This window comes from Bemisia tabaci, chromosome 10 (genome assembly GCF_918797505.1).
Source record: "Bemisia tabaci chromosome 10, PGI_BMITA_v3".
In the NCBI taxonomy this organism is placed as follows: Eukaryota; Metazoa; Arthropoda; class Insecta; order Hemiptera; family Aleyrodidae; genus Bemisia; species Bemisia tabaci.
In genome coordinates, this window is record NC_092802.1 from 23768074 (window position 1) to 23789321 (window position 21248).

A 21248-nucleotide genomic window follows, 5' to 3' on the forward strand; every position below is an offset into this window, starting at 1 on the left:
TTGCAGCCTCCTCCTCCTCCACCCGTGACGGCTTAAATCGATCGTCTTTGAACTTTCACCCCTCATAGCTTGTTCAAGATAAGTAGACTAAGTCAATGTAATCAACCACACCATGAGATAAATTTGTGCCTGGAGAGTATGTATATGTATAGAACGATAAGAACAATATTGACTTATTCGTAGCTCTTGAAGTTGGTTGCCTTGCATTTTTTTCATAATTTATGAAAGAGTCGTCGAGGAAAACAATATTCCATAAGTTACAGTGACTTGAACAAAATGAATTTTATTAGAAGAGCTTGGTTGTTAAAATTAAGTCTGATCTTATCAGGTGCATTGTCTGTTTGTGGTGAGCTGAAGGAGTTTATTGATTTGGGCCACGGGTAAGCAATAACTTACTTACCTTAGGTTTTCCAGAAATTATAACCACTAGTGTAGGTATACATTTACCCGGATGTAAAGGTATGTACAAATGATTAAGTCCTTCAAAAAGACCGGTTACTCGCATAAAAAATCCCCTGACCCCCCCCCCCCAATACTACCTACCTACTTACCCTATATGAATGTACTTCTTTCAGTTTTTTAGTGAGTCCTGATGTTCCTAACTAAGTAAGTAATTTTGAATTTTCATTTTTCAGACTCGACAATTCTACTGTATCGTGGGATGATAAAAGAACATTTGAATCTAATGTAAGTCTGTTTTCGGAGCCATTTTACTATGCGAAGGGAGAGTTCTCGACACCTGAGCACATTGGCACTCACTTAGACGCACCATTTCACTTTTGGAAAGACGGCTGGAGACTTGGACAGATCCCTTTGAAGCATTTGATTCTACCAGGTAAGTATGAAGACTGAGACTGGATTACATTTTGCAATAAAGGAACCACTCTCTGTGGCCCATTATAGAAACAACATACATGCCATTAGCTTCCCTATGCAGATATGTGATACTATGGGAAAGCCAGAGATCATGGCTCCTTATTGCAAAATGTAATCCAACTAATTTTTAATATTTTCACTTAAAAGTACTTAAAAATCGTACCCATAAGTATACTATGCTGTTCATATTGATTAAAAAAATGCAATATTCTTTTTCTATTTATTTCCTTAGCAATTTGTCCTTAGGGCGGGAAGGGGGAGGGAGTCCCCGCAAAAAAAAATAACCCTAAACTTTGCAAATTTTTGTTGAAACAATTTCGGGGTGTGGGGACTTGGGGACTGCAGGTTGGTCTCAGCTCTGCCTCTAGCTTTTTTTTCTTTTTCTAAAAATGACAAAATTTCTGACTAATTTAGACCGAGTTTGACGGAAACAGAGGTGGATCCAGCAACTTGGCAACACCGGATTTCCTCCGTTTAAACCTATACTAAATTATCGATTCTTGTTGGCGCACCTGGCCCCTCTAAAAATCGATATATTTCCATAGGTTTAAATGAAGAAAAGTCAATGTTGCCATTTTGCTGGATCCGCCTATGGACGGAAACGCACCAAGCTGCATTTTGAAAAAAATCATTTGGAGGTCAATTTGGATTGTGAGGCTTGAAGGACAAGGCGCGTAAGTGCAGTTTTTGCTATTTCGAGAAAGTAAGTGTACAAAGTTTTGAAATTACATGGATCCCTATGCTGTCATGTTAGGGGAAAACGCCGCATAAGCCTTAAGACGTTGCCAAATTTCCTGTAGTTAATCACTAATTTTCGGGAAAATTCGTAAAAAAAATGTCCTCTAATTTTTTAGATAATTTTGTTCGCAATTTCACCTACAGTTCCTGAGAATGTCAGGGAAAAATATCCAAAGTTTTCTTCAAAAATGGGCATTTTATCGAAAGAAATCAGACAACTCTTGAATGTTCATACGGCGTATTTCTTTAGCACGGCAGTATGGCGGAGAGGAAGTTCAAAGTAACTTTTTGATGCTATAAAAATTGGAATTTGGGGGTGATTGTGGCAGAATATGTATTATTAAGACTTAAGTTTTACTTGAAATCATTAATATCTCCATATTTTCAAAAACTCTGCTTATGCTCCCTGTCCTCTAAGCTACCTTGTGGAGGATTTGCTCCTGTCAAAAATTTGAAGTAGAGAAAAAATATTTTGAACGTGTAAATAAGCGTTACAGAGGAATTAAACTTCCAACCTCCTCTCCTCAATTTCAACTTGATGCAACTGCTTGATGCATATTTAATAAACTTGATATATTTGATCAAAGTTTGTTTAAACCACACCAATCACTCTGGAAGGATGCAATGTCGACATTTGTCAAGACACTTCTAAAACAAAGCTGATACCTTCCTACTGGCTGTCACCTGCTGGTTTCAAAAGCATTAAAAAAAAAAAAAAAAAAAAAAAAAAAAAAAAAAAAAAAAAACATAATAAAATAAAGAAATTTAAAAACAAAATACTATTAACGGTTACATTTTGTGATTGATTGTTTGTCTTGTGCACTACCCGCACCTCGTTTGTTGAGTTTACTTTTTGTGAGGTTGTAAAAATGATTTGCAATAATAGTAAAATTTAATGACCTTAGCCTCATTATTAAAAGTTTAGTCATTGCCGAAACGCTCCAAAACTTTATACTTTAATCATCAAAATGGCTTTGATTTTTGGTTGCGTTTAATTTTTCATAATGCATTGAAATTCATTGACTGCGCTTATCTGCATGCGCAACTAGATTGCTTTATTGTCTTACTGATTGATTTCAGGTGTGCTGATCGATGTGAGTCAGAAAGTTGGCGATAACCGAGATTTTTTGTTGACAAGTGAAAACTTATCGGATTGGGAGAGGGAAAACGGTGCTTTAGATCAAGACAAAAAATACATATTGCTTATCAAGTTTGGGTGGGCTGACAGATACGTTAATCGGTAAGAATGATCGGTAACTGGAAGTTTCATGTGATTCGCCCTTGACAGAGAACTGAATTTGAAAATTTATAATTTAATGGAAATACGTTATTTTTAACTTAAATATTAAATAATTCACTTCATATTCATACTTTTTCTAAGCCGTTTTCACCTCGGCAGATATTGGAGTCCTTCTGTTTATCAGGATTTACTCCTTCATGAAAATACGAAGACTGTCTCCAAAGAAACTGAAAGTTGGCCTGTTCTGAGAAAATTATGGAAGATATTGAAGTATGATTGATAAGAGCTTGTAGCTCACATCACAAGCTTTCTAACGAGCGCTTGTTGAGCTCATTCCGTTAGAAATTCTCTCTTCTACAGAGATTTTTTGGTAGGTGACAGGTTGAAGAAACCCTGTGCCTAGGTAGAGTTGAAGAATGAAAAAGAGCTCGAAAATTCTAGGGGTCTTCTTACTCGCCGCCAAAAAATCACCGTAGAAGAACAAATTTTTGATCAAATGAGCTGGATAAGCGCTTGATAGAAAAGTAATGATATAAGCTGCAGGTCACAATTGATTTCTTGAAACAGACTGCAACTCTTGGTTTTTTTGGAACAGCCTTAGTAGATAACTTGTGTTTGAATCATAAGTACCATACGACAAAAAAAATGAGAAATAGAAAATGTTAAAGGCTTTTTTCTGGTATTTGTCAAGAAGTCCATCACCTTGAGGTACAAATATTAGTCGCAGACTTTTGCTGCAACAGATCACAGGGATCGAATTGGTGGATCTAGCAGCTCTTTATAGCAGTTTCAATTTGATTGGCATGAACTTTGTTTTCAACAATATATTTTAAAGGCCCTGTATTAATCTCAATATTTATTTTACACACAGGACTGACTATTTTGGCATTGGTTTAAACAGTTCAAACCCAAATCAGCGCAATTTCCCCGGAATTGGGGAATCTGCAGCTAACTGGATTGCCAGCAAAGGAAGCATCGTTGGCGTGGGAGTCGATACTGCGTCTGTGGACAGTGGAAATAGTGCGAGCGCTGTTACTCACCGAAAACTAGCCCTTAAAAATATTTACAATCTCGAAAATGTTGCACTTGCTGGTAAAAATTTGCCATCCAAAGGATTTTATTTAATAGTTTTGCCAGTGAAATTGACGTATGGAACTGGTGGACCAGTTCGTATTATCGCAGCACCAGAGTCCCTAAATCAAATTTAGGTTAGTTGTGTATTATGAACCAATAATTTTCCTGATTAAGGCGCCATTTAAGCTTAGACGCTATGTTGACAGACACCTTAATATTGCTTAATTTTCTTGAAAACTTTAGCACAAACTATCATGAAAATTTCAGGGATTAATCTAGAAGACAGAAGAAGTATTAAGTAAAATTTGCAAGTGATTCTGTTCATTACTTTTACTGGAGAGGTTGGACACATTTGAGAAGTTTGGCAACACAGTGCTTAAGCAAAAATGGCGCTTGTGATACTTTGGCCTGATCATGACGAGATGTTCATTTCACTTGAATGCATGCGGGATGGATAGTCATGGGTTTGAAGCTTGGAAACATAAAGTAAAGATTATATGGACGGATTTCTACCAATCAGACCTATGTGGAGGTGAGAAATATGGGGTGTGCTCGTGGAAGCTGCATAAGAAGCAATGTAAAAGTGTGCGTGATTCCTTTTGAAGAATTGGAAAAGCGGGATATTGCAGTCTATCAAACAGACCTATGTGCAACTGAATGCGGAATTCATGAGCCGCGGGCATGGCAAGAGAGCCTTGTGGACAGGGCTCATGAGTTAAACGGCGACGGCGGGGACGGTGTTTTTCCCTGGTACGGCTCCGTTGCCGCCGACGTCATTGGCGCTTTATTATTTTCATCCACTCTTACGCAAAGAGAACTAACGAGCACACCCCATATTTCTCACTTGCACATAGGTCTGTTTGGTAGAAATACGTCCATATTTTGTTGCGGAGAGATGTAAATTTTGGAAAAATTGACCTGATCTCTTTCACGTCTCCTTAAACAAGATTCATCTGGAGTAATTTGATCATGGAACTTTTACCAATTAAATAAAAAAATTTCTTAATCTGTTGAGGACTAACAATTTATTGGTTCATATTTTTGGTAAGATATTGGTTCATCAGTCATGCTTCCAAGAAATTTAACTTAACATTTTACATCGTGTAAAACTCAACAAAAAATGTATGTAACAATGATATAAGAGTAAAAGAATAAAATTAAAAGGTGCCTATGAAGAAATGCAAGTACAATCATATTTAAAAATATACATGGAGGAGGTGCTGCTGTTTTGAGCAATTTCGTCATTCTTGGAAACTTTCTAGGTAAGAATTTTTCTCCTCAGTTTTGTGAGAGTAGAGCTCCATTTGAATGAAGAAATCCTGAAATTACTTTTACAGGCATTTTAACACTTTTTTACTGAGATCATTCTTCAGGCTTGGGACCCACCAAGATTTTCCGGACTCTCCATTGAAAAATAATTTTTAGAAATAGATTTAAATTTTAAAAACAATCGACCACTAAACAGGGTAAAAAACTTGGCACTACAGTACACAGTTTCTTAACAAAATTTAACGCAGAACATGTTGAAAGCATATCAAAAACTACCAAAATTAACTCATATGTGAGAAATGAACGTTTGCAGTAAACATTATAAACAGACAATTCAAACTTTCTGCTCAAGAGAAAATACTAGAATCAACGCAAGCCAAATTCGGCAACGAAATCCACTTGGACATTAGGCAAGTGAGTAGAGCTTGGTTTCACACAAGCTTCCTTTTCTTTCTAATACAAGCTATGTACCTTAAATTATGTAAAAAAAATTTAGTGCCCAGGGAACTTCTTCCATTGTAAAATACATCGAAATTACTTCAGTGCTGGACTTTACTCCAGGGGACTTGGGTTTTTCTGTGAGCAAGAAGTGTGAATTAATGTAAACTTAGAGGTTGACTTCAGGAGGTCTTGACGAATCCATCATGCTCTAAATAAAATTTTAATAAGGAAACGTACATTATGGCTCTTAATTTTGTATCCTGTCTGGTGATCAATTCTGTTTAGCAACATTAAAACAGAACAAGAAAAATTTAACAACAGAAAAAACAAACGGAAGAGTACAAACTGATGCGTTCAAATGTTCAAAGCAGATATTAATTAGTTCGTGAATTGATCAGCTAATTTTGAGATGATCTATGAATTTTTTGTGCTCTTAAAAAGTTTCCCTGATCAGTGGCAAATATTGATTGAAATCTCGGTGGGTGTGTATTATAATGGAGATATGAAGTAAATCCACGAGATAAAAACAGATATAAGTTTGACTGTTATATCGAAAAGCAGTGCAAAGTTCTCTTAAGATTTTATGTACACATACCAACTAGACTTAGACATTTGATTGTTCAAGTCATTCTGTTTAGAATGAACACAGCAGTTTTGTGGGATTATTTACACTAAATGGAGTCTTGAATGAACATCAAATGAAAAAAGGATACGATCAGAAAATGATTGAAAACAATCTCTCTTCCAACAGGATCAACATTCAAGACAGTAATCTCTCAGCGAATACCCCAATTATTGAAAAATTTGAACTTTCAAATCCCTAAATTGCTTTCTCATTTTATTATTGGTTATGGTGAATAAAGATGGATACAACAGATTCACCAGGTATTGATGCAGTAAAAGTTCGAAGTTTTTCATTTGTGGAAAATTTTTTCTGGCCTAAACCTTCTTCAATAACCCTCTTTTCACCACTTCACCTATAAAGCTGCTTAACGCACAATATCAGATGGATAGCATTAGATAACCAGTCATATATACATTGGACCTTTTTAAAAAAAGCCTACTTATTAGGCGGAAAAATTTGGGTTCTGTCGTATGGAGGCAGAAATGCAATAATTCTATATAAAAAACTCTTCATAACAGACCATTAAAATTAAAATAGCCTTCTGGATGGCGTTGGGCACTAGTTGTTCATTTGACATTTTCTGCAAATGTGACCATACTGCTAAACTGTGTTCAAGCGGGAATTGCACTAAGCGAACGGGTCTTATCTGTCGAAAAATCAAAAATTTTTAAGGAACTATAAAGTCTAATGGAGCCTTGGGCACATCTTGAGAATGACTTTGCAGTAATCTTTTTAATTACATTGACATCCCTATCTAGCATATGTTACCAGTCCAACACAATAGTACATAAGTCTTTCTTCAAAACTCTTAACGTAAATAAGACTAGTTTTCTTAATGATATCCATATATCATCTCTCTTCAATGAAAATACAATTTTAACATTATCATTATTACAACTTGCATTGCATTACAAAGATACAGGTGGGCGTTAATAATTATCAGCACTGGATGTTTCTTGCGCACAATTTAAAATAATAACTTCAAGAGAATGGCTCCTACAGGCTACATAATGTTTGGACAAACAATTTGATCAAATGCTAAAATAACAGATTACACATCAAAATAACATATTATACAATGAATGAGTGCCGGGAGAAAAATATATGATGATGAATTATTAACAATGACATAGATAGAGGAAATGGTTGTAAATGCATTGGAACAATTGTACACAGATATTAGCTAACCAAAAGGAAGAAGCTGAAATTCTATAAATCACCAGACAAGATAAGAATTTGAGCATTGTATGCCATCATATGATCATAGATGTGCCATATCTTCAAAATTTCACATAGAACATGATTTACGCAGCAAAAATCACTAAAATTAACTCCTAACTAAGATATTATTGTTTCTGTTTACCACTAATTATGCAAAACTTGAATTTTCTGCTTACACAAAAACCCATAGTGTTCTTGAATCAAATTGCACAATACAATGGTTATGACACGCTTCTCAATAGGCAGTGTTCCTTTCCTGTGTTTTATAAAGGATAAATAATGTGCAACAGCTGAGCCAAAGCCCTGAGATTGAGGTTGTCATATTTTCATGCTGCTAAGACTGTCCCAATTAACGTCTAGATTGGAGTTTGAGTCAAGCAGATTACAGTTTCTAATGAGCAGGAAGTTCCAATTGATGCATCAAAATAAATAATCGTAAATATCTTTGTTAGGAGTTACTAATAGACATTTTTGTTCTACAAATCAAGTTAAACGTGAAATGTTGATGAGAAAACGTACACGGTAATGTTTAAAGTCGCACCTTGTCTAGTGGTACACTGGAGAATTGAAAACACAAATTGATTAACACGAGATGTCACCTTTCTTTGAAAGTGGTAAGGACTTTGTAGGCATCATCGTTAAACATAAAAAAAAATCACTAAATAAATCATACTCTAGCACAATATCCGCCACGATGGTGAACAAATCAATGAATGATAGCTACCCTGGTAGCATTGACTATTCGTGGACTTTAAAAAACATGCAGTTTTTTTTCCCCCAAAATGTATGAGTTTAGAAAATCCCTTCTGTTCTTTTAAAAGTTATGCAAAATTAGTTTTAAAAAAAGACATGACAAAAAACAGCATCAAACTTTTGCAAAATTCTAAAAATTGCTCACATAGATGAAGAACACAAAATAAACTGTTAAATATGCGATATAAAAAAGTAATTTTTATGTGGAGTTCATGTGAAACTTTTGCAAAACTTGACTGCAGTAGAATTATAAAAAAAAAAGCTTTTAAAAAAGCGAGGTGGCAGTTTTACATAAAAAAGGACAACAAGTTTTCCCAACTCAGATATTTCAATAGTTTTATTACGACTTTTCTCCTTGAAATTTACGAAATTTTTAACTATTTTTCAACAGCCACTGCTACCAGGGAAATATTAACCCTTTCACTTTCATTATCAAGCTATATTTTGCAGGTGCATATCCCATGATTAGGACTGGTTGTCACACAAACAAATCATAGCGCACTCTGTTGGGAGGTACCTAAAGTTGTAGGTACTTCAGATTCTTCTCAATAGATGGAGCTACAAACATGAATGTTCTTGAAGAGAGATTGTCGAGTATTGGCGGAATTGCATGGGAAGGATACCATTTTGCTGATCACAGATGCTGCGTTTATGGTATCTGGTAATGAGAGGGTTATGTCTCCGCTCGATACTGCTAGGTCATAGAACCATGTAAAGTTCAATATGAAAAAGAAGACTAGCTCTTCATCATACTGTTTTTCACAACTACCATTTTCTGCCATTCTAAATTTAAAACGCCTCATTTTATTAATTTTTGAGCTTTTAAAGAAAAATATGATGGTCTTCTAAAGCAGTGATCATCTTCCATTGCTATCACATTTCATTAGGTCTTTCTGAGTAATTCGGAATTAGTTGTGGCTAAGAGTTGCACTGTTACAATTATAAAAAATGAAGGATTCAAAGAAGGGGGAAAATTTAACAATTGAAAGAAACCTGAAAAAATAATGAGGTACAAAATACATAACAAAATGGTCTTATTTTCAGAGACTTCGAGAGGTGGGAAACAGTTTAAACACTAACTACGGTTATACACGTTAACGCAATACACGGTTGATGTAGGATTGAAGGTCAGGAATCACATAGAATTGGTGGGTGACTATTTGACACAGTTTTCTGGAAATTACCTTAAGCCCAGATCTGAAATCAAAAACAGGAAAAAAATGAAAAACAGGGCTTACAGAAGTTTGATTGCTAAAAGGAAAAGTGATTTCAGTACATAGAGGTTAATTTTTCAAGGGAGCTATTCTTCTGGTATTAATTTGAAACAATTAAATTAGTTTTTCAACCCAAAAATACCCAAAAAGAAATCATGTTTTCAGTTTATCATTGTGCAAGTAGGGGCTGCAATCAAAGGAAAGTGTTTCAAAGGGCTCTATGTCCAACCGTTAAGGCACTAAAAGCCACATTTTTAAACAAGCCCAAAATTTTACAATCCACATACATTATTTTTAATACAAAAATTAAAATTTCGGCCAGCCCTAAGCCTGGATTCGAAAAGTGAGGGAAAAAGCTTTAGACTTTTATCTTCCGTCTATGAGATTTGCGCTGGCGTGCAGTCAAAGGTCCACGGTCAACTGTGGTGTGGTTAAGTGTCTACAGTCAACTGTTGTATGATTGTTTGGAATTCTTAGAAGTTGATTTCAAGAAATAAAACTCAAAGGACTCTGCATGGAAAACTAATGAATTCTGCACTGGCTAAATTTTTTTATTCCTTGATATAATGTTCTTTACAACCTCCCGAGCATTATGAACTGTTAAAATCAAACTTTTAATGTGTCAATTCTAAGAAAAGCATGGGCTGAAAAGTGAATTATTTTTTGGATTATCTAGTAGATACGTTGCGACATCTGATTAGCGATAGAGGAGAGCTTTTGTTTAACGAGGAAGATTGGACACAAGAAAAGAAATAAATTCTTCCAAAAGGTGACAGAATGTAGCTCAGCTTTACCAAAATTAGCAACAATACCACATTTCCATTGTTAAAAACCCCATGTAAGAGTGCCAAAAAAATTCTCTTTTTACCCCTGATTTTCTAGACATCGACACACACTTTGAAGAAATTTGCTCCAAGTGCTTAGTGCATTCAATTATTCTTCCAATAGCAATTTATTTTATGAAACCTCACTAGGTTGAAATTCAACTATTAAACACAGATGATCCGAGCTAAAAACTTCAAAATTATCTCAATAAGTTTCAACCTCAACCTACATAAGAAGCAAGGAAGAACAAGAGCAGCTGTGCTATATGATCACTACCTATGCTTACAAGAGAAGTGAAGAAGCATTTTTGAACAGGTCATTTAAAACAGGGTATAGCCGCCAAATTTTCAGAAGATGAGTTTGAATATTAGTCTTGAGAGGACACATCAGACTGTCAAAATTGACCAGATTTCTGAGCCACCTCTCCAGCGCAGGGTGCTTCCTACTGATTTTTATAAGTAGCACTAGGAGCAAAGGCACAATTTATGATTTTTAACACTGTCATCAAATTATTTCATTGTCATAAAGCTGCTAAAAATGGCAGTGCTGAGAGGTTTTGTGGAAGAGAAGTGTATTCATCAAAATATTTATTTCTTGTCCTATTTTGCCGACCCACTTCGAGTGACTGGTATTTCACTACAGATGACGCGTTGAACATTGGTTAATTTTTTCAAATAGAAATAAGAAGAATTGTCAAAAGAATCGAGTTTTTTCATATTTCTTGGAAACTTGACTTCTAGCAGTCGGGCCTTTCCAGTGGCGTGGCGTGCTTTGCGATATATCGATTGTTATGCCATTTAGACCTATGGAAAAGTATCGATAAGCAGGGTGTTCGCAGCGAACACCTTAATAATCGATTCTTTACCATTAGTTCAAATGGCATAACAATCGATTTATCGCAATTCATGCCACGCCACTGGGCCTTTCTTCAAATAACCCATTCATTCACAGTTTATGTACATATTGAGAGAAATATATTCATGACTTACCTTCAATGAGTAGTCCCAACTGCCAGTTGAAAAAGCAGTGCCATCAGGTGAAACTTGCAAACATGATACTCGGTTTTCATGTCCATACAGCAGACTTACTCGCACACATTTCAACGAGTCCCACACATTGACAGTGAAATCATTATAACCAGCAAATAAAAGCCTACCTGTAATGACAAGTTAGTTGTTCTTTTAATGCACTTTTAAGTAAAATGAATTTTTCTGATAATTTTGTTATTTAAAAATACACTTTCCGCAAGGTAAGCAAAATTTATGAGAGGCTAGAGCAAACTGAATGAGATTTCTGTTTTAATTCAAACTCATCCTCTCATTTTTTGAAGAAGTGAAGTTAGAACAATTGGAAGGATTCAACCAGAATCTGCCAAACTACATAAGATGGTGTATAATTTCCTCTCGTGTTTCACTTTTCTTACAGTCAAAATAAGCAACATTCTGATATGAAATTCCACGAGTATCCAAACAGCAACTTTCTACGATGAATAGTAGCCGAGATATCGTGCTTTGAAAAATTCGGTTTATGACATCATCCACTGCAGTAGTGACTCATTGATTTCATCATTCAGGGAAACACACATTTGCACTGGTTACTCAACGAGAGACTCGGATCAAAGCAGGGTGGAAGAAACCAAGAATGTCACTAATGCAGTGTATGACGTCATTAACCGAATTTTTCAAAGCGCGATATCATGGTTAATATTAAATATAGAACATAGAGCATAATACATAGAATTGCTGTTTTGGCAGATCAATATTTTTAGCTGATCGACCAGAATCAAGCATCAAAACACGATTCTGAGACCATCACAGCTGACTCATTGTTTGGCCTTTAAAAAAGTAAAATTCTTCAGGAAAGCTGTAAGAGTGCTAATCAAGTACATGGTTTGGTTCGCTTATCGAATACATATATGTGGATGGTTTTACCATCAACATTTTATTTACTCACCACTGACAGAGAAATCGACAGCATTTGCAGCAAACATTATACTCTGTTTTGTATAAACCGCTACTTCTTTGTCAGCTCTTAGATCAAATAAACGACACTGTATTGGAAAATCAAAGAAATGAGTACTTTAATTAAAGACAATATTCCTGTAGAAAAGACTAAAATGGTAAAGAGAGAAAAAAGACACCCCATGAAAAGAAATTAAATCAAAGGGACAGTTAGGCAAAATCTTCGAATGTTGAACTGGTTTTGATGTTGATAGGTAAAATGTTAGAAAAAAATCATTTCTCAGGGGAGAAAAGCCAATCAAAATCCAAAATCAATTTTTTTTTCTAAGTTCTAGGACACAAGAAAAAATTTAAAGACCTTGAAGAGCACTCTAATAGCATTGCCTTTAAAAAAAAATAGGTAAAGCAACTGTTGAAATGTATGAGTTAGCAAACCATTTTTGTTCTTTTTGAATTAAAATTAATGCAGTAGGTACATATTAACGTTAAAGAAATTTTTTTGAAAAAAATTGGCATCAAAATTTTGTTGAGTTCTAGAAATTTCTCATTATAAGCAGCAAAACATGCAACAAGAGAAAATAGAATATTATGTAAAATTTAGGTAAGTACATTTTTTTCATTAAATTTACTAAAATGAAGAGAGGTAAAATAAGTAAAATGACAATGAGGCATTCCCGCGTAAAAAAGAACAAAAATGGGTTTCTCGACTTTGATTTCAACACTTTTAGAAGTTTTCTCTTTGAAATTTGTGAGTTATTTCATCTTTTCGGAACGGTTATTGCAACTAAGTAAAGTTTATTTTGCTATTGAAATGTGTAAAAGTAAAAGTATGATGTATGGGAGATGTCGTTCAACACTTCAGGGGTCTTCATGACAAAAAAAAGAAAAAGATCTTCCACACAGTCCTGAACAAAGTAACAAGATAAGACAGAATTCAAGGACTTTTAATGCATTCCCTAGATTCAAGGGAATTCAGACACTAATAAAGGCATCATGGACTCAGTCCTTACCGTCGAATCATCAGATCCTGTTGCAACAGCATCACCGCTAGGATGAAATTTGACACTATTTACATCAGACTCATGGCCTTCGAAAGCTTGAACACAATTTCCTGTTCGCATATCCCACATCAGGACCATTTTATCACAGCTCTGTAAAAATACAAGAAAAGTGGACGATTACTCCAAACAGCTGATAATTCCTAGTTGTCATGGAATTAAAAACAGAACATATGCACATGGATGGGATGTTTATGCGATTATGGATAGGCGGAAATTTTATCAACATGGGGGGGGGGGGAGGCTGCCGCAGGGAGCAGTCAGTGGGCCCGTGCGTCGCACTGCGTCAGAGGGGAATTATTGGACTCAAATTTCTTGCACGCAATCTGCTTACTTATAGAGATAATGAGTTCTCTAATATATTCTTTTATTCGTGAGTTCATGTTTGTAAAAGAAAGCTAAATCTTGCTGCTGCTCGAGAAAAGGTTGCTGAAAGGTAAACCTTGCTGTAAGGGTTGATTTCGGATAATTCCAAGTTTCATTCTGAAAATTGCTTCAAAACATACCACGGATGCTACCTTCCGGGCTTTATGTGCACCGCTTGGTTCGTTATACAGCTCATTGTCTTTGATGCTTCGAACCTGATTTAACCATTCCTGAATGACGGAACGGCCTCCTTGAATGTTGGACTTTAAAAACCTGACACAAAGAAATACTCACTCCAGATACAAATGTGTTGCCTGTTTCTGAAGGAGCAAGATCTAAGGACATGACGTCTTTGGAATGTCCGTGAAAACTCTGCAGCAATTGTCCTGATTCAACATCCCAGAGAGCGCAAGTAGAGTCTCCGCTTCCAGTTAAAATCTGATATGACAGCCCCAAAAAAGAAGAAAAATTAGTCAGGTGCATATCAATGGCTAAGGTCGAGAAATGAGTGCTTCCATTGCAAAATTTAAACATCTCCTATTGCGTTTCATTTTTTAAAGAGAGAACCAATCAAAATTACCACAGTTAGATTATAATATTTTTTTTTTATTATAACATTGAAAAAAGTGGTACTTTTTTGTAACTTTTCTTAGGAAAAAAGAAATTATAAAAACACGATTCCACCTTGCTTGTGAAAAAATATGAAATTGGTGGTATACTCTGAGGTTTACGCCTGAAATTCGTACTTCCATTTTAGAATTTATAAATCGTCAATTATGTTATTAGTAACATAAAAACTAACCAAAATGTCTCTTGGAATTTGCAGGCAATTTCTTTGGGTAGGTGACAAAAGTTCACCAAAAATTTTGTGTTAAAGTTCATCTCCTTTAAAATAATAACACATGAGCAGAGATTTGCATTTTGTGACTTCAGCCATCGGTAAAATTAAGGCTGAAACTTTTAAGCCAAGTAGTAATTGGAGTAGCGTTGCTGAGCAGGTAATACTGTTTGAAACATTACAGATTGGTTTTCTAGGCTTGGGGGTTAGTTATAGGCCTTGTCCACACAAGCGCGGTTCGCAAAACTTATTTCGAGGAACTTGTTCCCGGAACAAGTTTTAGCTGAGCTGAAAACTTATTCCTCCTAAACCCGAAACTTCCCCCGGACTCCGAGCTTCTACATATGTTTCTTTGGATGTGAATTTGTTTGTTTTTGTTTTTTACATCCTTTACATGTCTTGACATTTATTTTTGTTACTTTAGCAGCCGTAATAATATATTATTTTGCAATAATTGTAAAGTTTTATTGAAGTTCCGGTTCCAGTTTGGGCGAGCTCGTGTGGACAGCATCCCTCCTTTCAAGGAACAAGTTCCGGGAACTGAGCAGTTTGTTGAATAAGTTCCTCAAACCACCCTCGTGTGGACAGGGCCTTAGACTAATTTAGTGGCTACATCATTCAATATAAATTGCTGTAGAATGTACTCAAGCCAGGTTGTTGGAGTACCTATGAGTGTTTCTGGCAACCAAAATGTTCTCATGTTTAATGGGTCATTAATTGATTTATGATTCATTGATGAGATATGTGGTTTCACACGTTTGCTATCGATACATGCCTCTTCCCGCGATGGTCCTTTATGAAGGGTTTCATCCCCGCAAGCTTCCTTGTCATGCAGTTGTTTCACATGATAATTTTTATTAAAGTTATCATCAACATGATGAAATCACAGACAGGTGTCGTCAAGATGGCTCACAAGTCCTAGATTTTTCAAATGGTCTCACCTGCTGATCCGAGTTAGGAAAAGTGCAACAAGACATGAAGCTAGTGTGAGTTCCAACGGTTTTTTTCTTGGTGGACACATCGTCATCTGTGTTGAGGCTGTACACTGTTACTTTGTTGTCAAGGCCACTGTTAACATGAAAAAATTCATTAGAAGCATTAAATTAAAATTAATTTTAATTATGGAAAGTTTGGTTAGATGGACTTAATTTCGTAAATAGAAATGAAACCGTCTCCTTGAAAGTCTGTGACACTACGTTGAAAGTCAGACGTTCTTGCAAGAGCTGATTTAATTATGCTTCCTTCCGATTTTGTAATTTTTGACATGGAAGCTGCAACAGGAAATTCAAGTTCGAAACTAGATAGAAAAAACAAGCTAATTATTAGCTGTAAATTGAGCAAAGCAATCGAGTGAAAATGTAGATCCGAAGATAAAGCAGTTTGGAACTGAATGGAGAAAAGGATTGAGACTGTGCCGGAGCAATATAATTAGACATTTGAGCTGAGGCACCCGCCAAGGAGCAAAGTGCCACTAAAAATGCAAATTTTGGGAAAATACTACGCTGTTCTCAAGGCACATTAGGAAAAAAGGAAAAAACATGCAATGAATTGGTTCAAAGACTCAGAATGGAGAATTAGCCCAATTTGGGGCAGTGCCTCCGTAGACTCTCTTCGTAAGAGACTCATAATAAGGAATGTTAGAAAAAAAGAGCTTCATTATTATTTCCAGCAGGTCTAATTAAACTTGTAGAGAATGCTCTAGAAAATTGCGATTGCAATTGAATCGGGACGTGCGAAAACCGCTAATGTCCATTTTTCCAGTCCGAAGTTTTTTTGAGTTCATAATGCTTTTGAAGAGTTGATACAACCATAAAAGTGATGAAAAGACTCGTTTTGGGATTAAGGAAACCCAAAGACAAGTTTTAATGTCACTTTCGTGTTTGCAACCAACTCCGAAAAGTATTATCAACTCAAAAGAACTTACAATTAGGACTGGAAAAATGGACATTAGAAATAAAATTGTCAAATTATAATTCAATTGAGGTCTCCTTTTAGCAAAACAATAATCTGAACTGCTGGCAACTTCTTGTTTACGACACTACTGAATGTTCTTGGCTGGACACTTAAAATTGTGACCAATAAAAAGCTAGCAACAGATCTCAGTATTTTCTTAGACATTTGGAAACTATCTCATGCGACACACACATATACAAAAGAAACCTTTGCTAAAAACATCACTTCTGTTTCTTGATTCCCTGACTTTTTTCTGACGTATTCTGCTATTCTGTGATTCCAAAATTTCCAGTTTTTTCTAACTTTCGATAAAATGTCTACTTAAATAATTTTCCTTTTACTTACGCCAAATTTTGCCAAACTCTGGACAAATTTACTATTACAAAGATTCATATTAGGAGAAAAGGTACTCAGAAGGTGTTCAAAATCTTTCGGATGGCACCGACTGAAATTGCTGGGTCAACATGCTACTCGCAGTATTCCCTGACTTTATCTTTGAATTTGCTAACTTTCCTTGTAACAGTCTCACTTCTAGAAATTTTGCCTCTGTGACTCGGAATATCTGCTCCTGCAGTCAGACATGGTTGTATAGTAAAAAAATTCACTTTAGAGAAAGTTTGATTGTTAAGGGGCTTGCAGGAGTTTGAGGAGTGCAGAAAAACTATTTCCTCACTTATCTGAGCTGATAATTTTATGATGACTGCTATTGAATACTATTACCTAATGGAATTTTCTTTTCTAATTTGGGACTTGGCAATTTTAAACGTAATGCACTAATGGAACAACACATGCTTTAGAAATCTCTGATATTTGTCCATAAAACAAAAATCTTAAGCTCAACACTTGGGATTCTTTGCAAACTTTGATTAAATGGTACAAGCAAAGAGGAGACAAAAACGAAAAAAAATGTTGGTTAAACTGTACATCACAGAAAAAGTGAGAAACAGATGATGAACGATACAAACAATAAAGAAAACAATGAAGCAAACAATGACATTGGAAGGAAGTATCTGCTTGGTTTTGAGAGATAAAATTGGGTAAGCTTGGCATAAAACAGAACAAAATTATAAATGCAGCATCGAGCAGACGAGATACTCCGAGGAGGTTACATTGACTCTTACCCGCAGGCAACGAGGTTGCCAGACGGTGCATAGGCACAAGCCATGACCCAAGTTGTCGGCATAGTTACAGCATGCTCTTTATTGGTGGTAAATGCATCCCAAATTATCATTTTACCATCCTGATTACCAGTCATTAAATAAAACAACATTAATACAGTCACAAGAAACTCAGTTTGTCCCTTGCATGTATAAAGGGCAAAAACAAAGAATAGTAATTGCACTAAAAGCAAGGTTTCAAATAAAATGAATTTTAATTTTAAAAATGAATCTAGATCAATCTTTCTAAACTTATAACATACTTGATTCAATGGGTCAGAGGAGCCTTTTTATTTTTAATTCATTCTCTTAAATTACAGAGTAAGTAGAGCTCTCAGTAATTTTCTTGCATTTTTTAACTCAAAATGATGGAAAAGATAAGCTTTCGAGGTTAGCAAAATCTGTACCCACTTGAAATAATATTTTAGGCGCTCTGTTATGATGTAGGCAGACGAGCGAGTGGGCCTTTCCTAATTGGCTAGGGCCTGGCCAAGGAGATGGCCTGGTTATGCCATCACAACCATCAGCTCTATTTGGTCAGATTTTAGTTAGTTTTTCCTCCCCTTAGAAGTACTTTCTTAAACTTCCAAATGGAATTGTTGGTTTTTTACATGAATTTTCCCTCTGGATCGAGGTGTCAGTTACTCTTCAGAAATTTTATGCCACTGACCCATGGGGGGCATTTTCAGTATCCTATTTTAACTGTTTTGAAAAAATCTGATCCATAGGAACTTGCTGCTGGCCTCAAGGGTACAATAATAGTAATAAAACAGTGATTGACCCGATTGATCTACAAGTTGCCCTGTAAGGGTCTAGGTGCTGGTAATTCTGCCGTTATGTACCCCAAGGTTGATCCACACTCCTGAACTCGATGCCATGATACTCATCACATTTTACCGCAAGGATTAATGGCTGTTTGATTAACAAGCAGCACCAGGCCATAACAGAGTGGCAAGTGCAACTGAGCACAGTAAGGCTCCCATTAAGTTGAACTCTATTGTTTCAATCTCCCACTCGAAGTAACACCGGCAGCTGTGCCCTCTACCAAGGATTAATGATTTACAAATAATACAGTCAAATGGTGCAAACTGAATAGTCCTTGATAGCCATGGTCTCACCTACCCAGACAACTTTTGGGGTTGGAGTGGCATGATCATCCATGGCCATGATGATAGATTACCAAGTGTTCCGGAGCTATTGGGAAACCGATGTAGGGCCTCAGTGATGGCTATATACTGCCTTGGCTAGTGAACCAAAAACGCTGGCTGTTCGTCTCAAAGGTATGTGATTATATTTTGAAGTCAAAGTACTTGAAACTTGCGGTAAAAGTGATTTCATTGATTACTAATATTGATTGGTAAGTGGAATTCTAATCTGCCAATTTTTTTATAGGATTTCCGAGTGCTCACATTTCAAATACTGATAATACAGTCTAGAAATAGACATCAATTTCCTATGGATCCAATTTTTTAAAAAATGCCTACTATCTCAAAAACGAGGAAAAAAGTCATACATAAATTCTTAAAAATTGAACTCGTGGCTATGAAAGGAAATAAATCACTTTTATTTCTCATTTCAGAGACAACATCTGTGCCATTAATTCCCTCACCACGCAAATAGATGCTTTTATGTGTAAAGCTAGAATTAGTTCTTCACAGCAAAATACAAAAAATTAAAGAAAATAAAGAATCCTTAAGTTTCCTCCTTGACTCCAGTTTTTCATGCTGATAATTTTCGAGGGTTAGAAAAATATTTCTCTTCATAAATAATCTTTGATGAAATGAAGTTTTCTCAGAATCTTTTCTGGGTTATCTCTGTTATCTGAGGAATATTTTATCCAAGGCACAACCTTTTCAAATTATTTTTGATATGTGAGCTCACATTTTGTCTGATATTTTGATGGCGAAACTGCAGTGACACATGACTCAATTTGCAACACTACCTACTGACTTCCTGTCGTGCATTTATTTTTAAATGGAAAAATACTCAACATAGTGAGTCCTAAAATCCTCCCAGTGTGAAAAGTACTGAATGAATATTTCAAGCAATAGCATTGGATTGTTCCCCTTGGATAAAATATAATGACAATGGAGTTTTTGAAACACTGCGAACAAGATGCATTTTCCTGCAGTTTCACTGTTGATTTTGAAAACTGAAGTTTGAAGCCCCAAACATCACTTACTTGGGAGGACGAAACAATATGTCGTTTGTCCGGAGACCAATCTGAGCAGAGAACTTTTGCTTGATGGCCCTTTAGATGACGCTTCACTTTAATGGTGAGAAAATTGATGACATCCAAGCGGTCGGCAACAGTTGCAACTATGGGGGAAGAAAGGAAGTATGTAAGAGGCATATGATGAAAAAACAAGTTTAGGAGAATTATGGATTATTAACTTTATGGCATGTCGTAGAGACTTAAGACCTATTATTTTGCAGGAATTTATTCGATGAATTTATCAACTCCACAGATGCTAGTAACATTCCTTGATACTTACTTACAAAGAGACTAAAAATCGAAATTAGCAAAAAGATCTCTATTTCAGAGATAGTGTAACCTTTTAACCACATTTTAAATTGATAGAGGAGGACCAACTGTTTTCCATTCGCAAGGTTTAATAAAATTTCTCAAAAAAAAAAACCAAGAATCTTCTTAAAAGGTGTGAAAAAAGTAGTGTGAAACCAATAATTGATCAAACTTAGCTTCCTGTCCTCTTTGTTGACATAAAGTGAGGAGCATCATTAATAGAGGGATTTGGAGGACAAGGCACAAGAGTGTAGTTCTAAATATTTCGAGATGTACTTGTTTGAGGTTTCGAAATTACATGGATCCTTATGGCGGAAAGAAAGTACAAACCGACTTTTGGAAACTTGAAAATTGGAATTTGGGAGCGAATTTTTAGCAGTATATGCATTAAGACTAGTTTTACTTGAAACTATTGATATCCTAATTTTTTAAAAAACTGCACTTATACGCCTTGTCCTCCAAGCCTCTCAATGGTTCTCAACTTAAGTTCAATTCGCACATTTAATCAATCTTTAAAAAGCAGAGCTACACTGATAAAACAACTGACATTGACTTGTAGTGGAACTTACTCGTTACATCATTAAGTTTTTGTCTTTCTTCCTCTAATCTTAGTTTTAGAGCATCAGCCTCCTTCGTCAGAGATTCTATGGTATCAAATTTACTTGAGGTTTCTTGAGCCATATCTGTTGTGACAGCGAGAGTATCAAAACGGTAAAGAAATTATGGGATAGAACATCACCAAAGAAACACTATAAATTAATGGTAAGCACTAAAATTAATAATGAGTAAAATTAAAACTAAGTAGCAGAACACAATAATCAGGGTTTGACCAGTTATCACTTGCATTAGTTGTTGTTGTTACTAGTAATGGATAACGAACAGCTGACTTGATGATAGATGGACTGCAGCGATCGATACAAAGCTGATGAATGGTGAATGTGCTCGGAATTCAGTGATGCCAAGTGCCAAGTGATAAGTTTCGAGTGATAAGAAATATTTACCTTCTTGTATCTGACAACAAGCAAGAGGCAGAATCTTGAAGGCCAGCCATCGTCTGTCAACTTTCGCCGACCTTCCGTCCTAATTTTTTTGATTCGCTTCACTTCAGCGATTTC

The 21248-nt window shown here is 35.7% G+C and overlaps 2 protein-coding genes across 2 annotated transcripts; one reads left to right on the forward strand and one right to left on the reverse strand.

Annotated features, from left to right (window-relative positions):
• The first annotated feature begins 114 nt into the window (after nt 1-114).
• On the forward strand, nt 115-4939 carry LOC109042313 (kynurenine formamidase). The gene is made up of 4 exons (XM_019058981.2): nt 115-380; nt 636-835; nt 2695-2854; nt 3726-4939. The coding sequence occupies exons 1-4, from the start codon at nt 277-279 to the stop codon at nt 4060-4062; spliced, it is 801 nt and encodes a 266-aa protein (XP_018914526.2). The 5' UTR covers nt 115-276; the 3' UTR covers nt 4063-4939.
• Nucleotides 4935-21013, reverse strand: Gbeta5 (guanine nucleotide-binding protein subunit beta-5). Its single transcript, XM_019058980.2, has 9 exons — nt 20703-21013; nt 19792-19928; nt 17574-17692; nt 15441-15567; nt 13956-14099; nt 13248-13388; nt 12230-12326; nt 11266-11432; nt 4935-9434 (listed from the first exon to the last, which is right to left on the reverse strand). The coding sequence occupies exons 1-9, from the start codon at nt 20812-20814 to the stop codon at nt 9423-9425; spliced, it is 1056 nt and encodes a 351-aa protein (XP_018914525.1). The 5' UTR covers nt 20815-21013; the 3' UTR covers nt 4935-9422.
• Between the last annotated feature and the right edge of the window lie 235 nt (nt 21014-21248).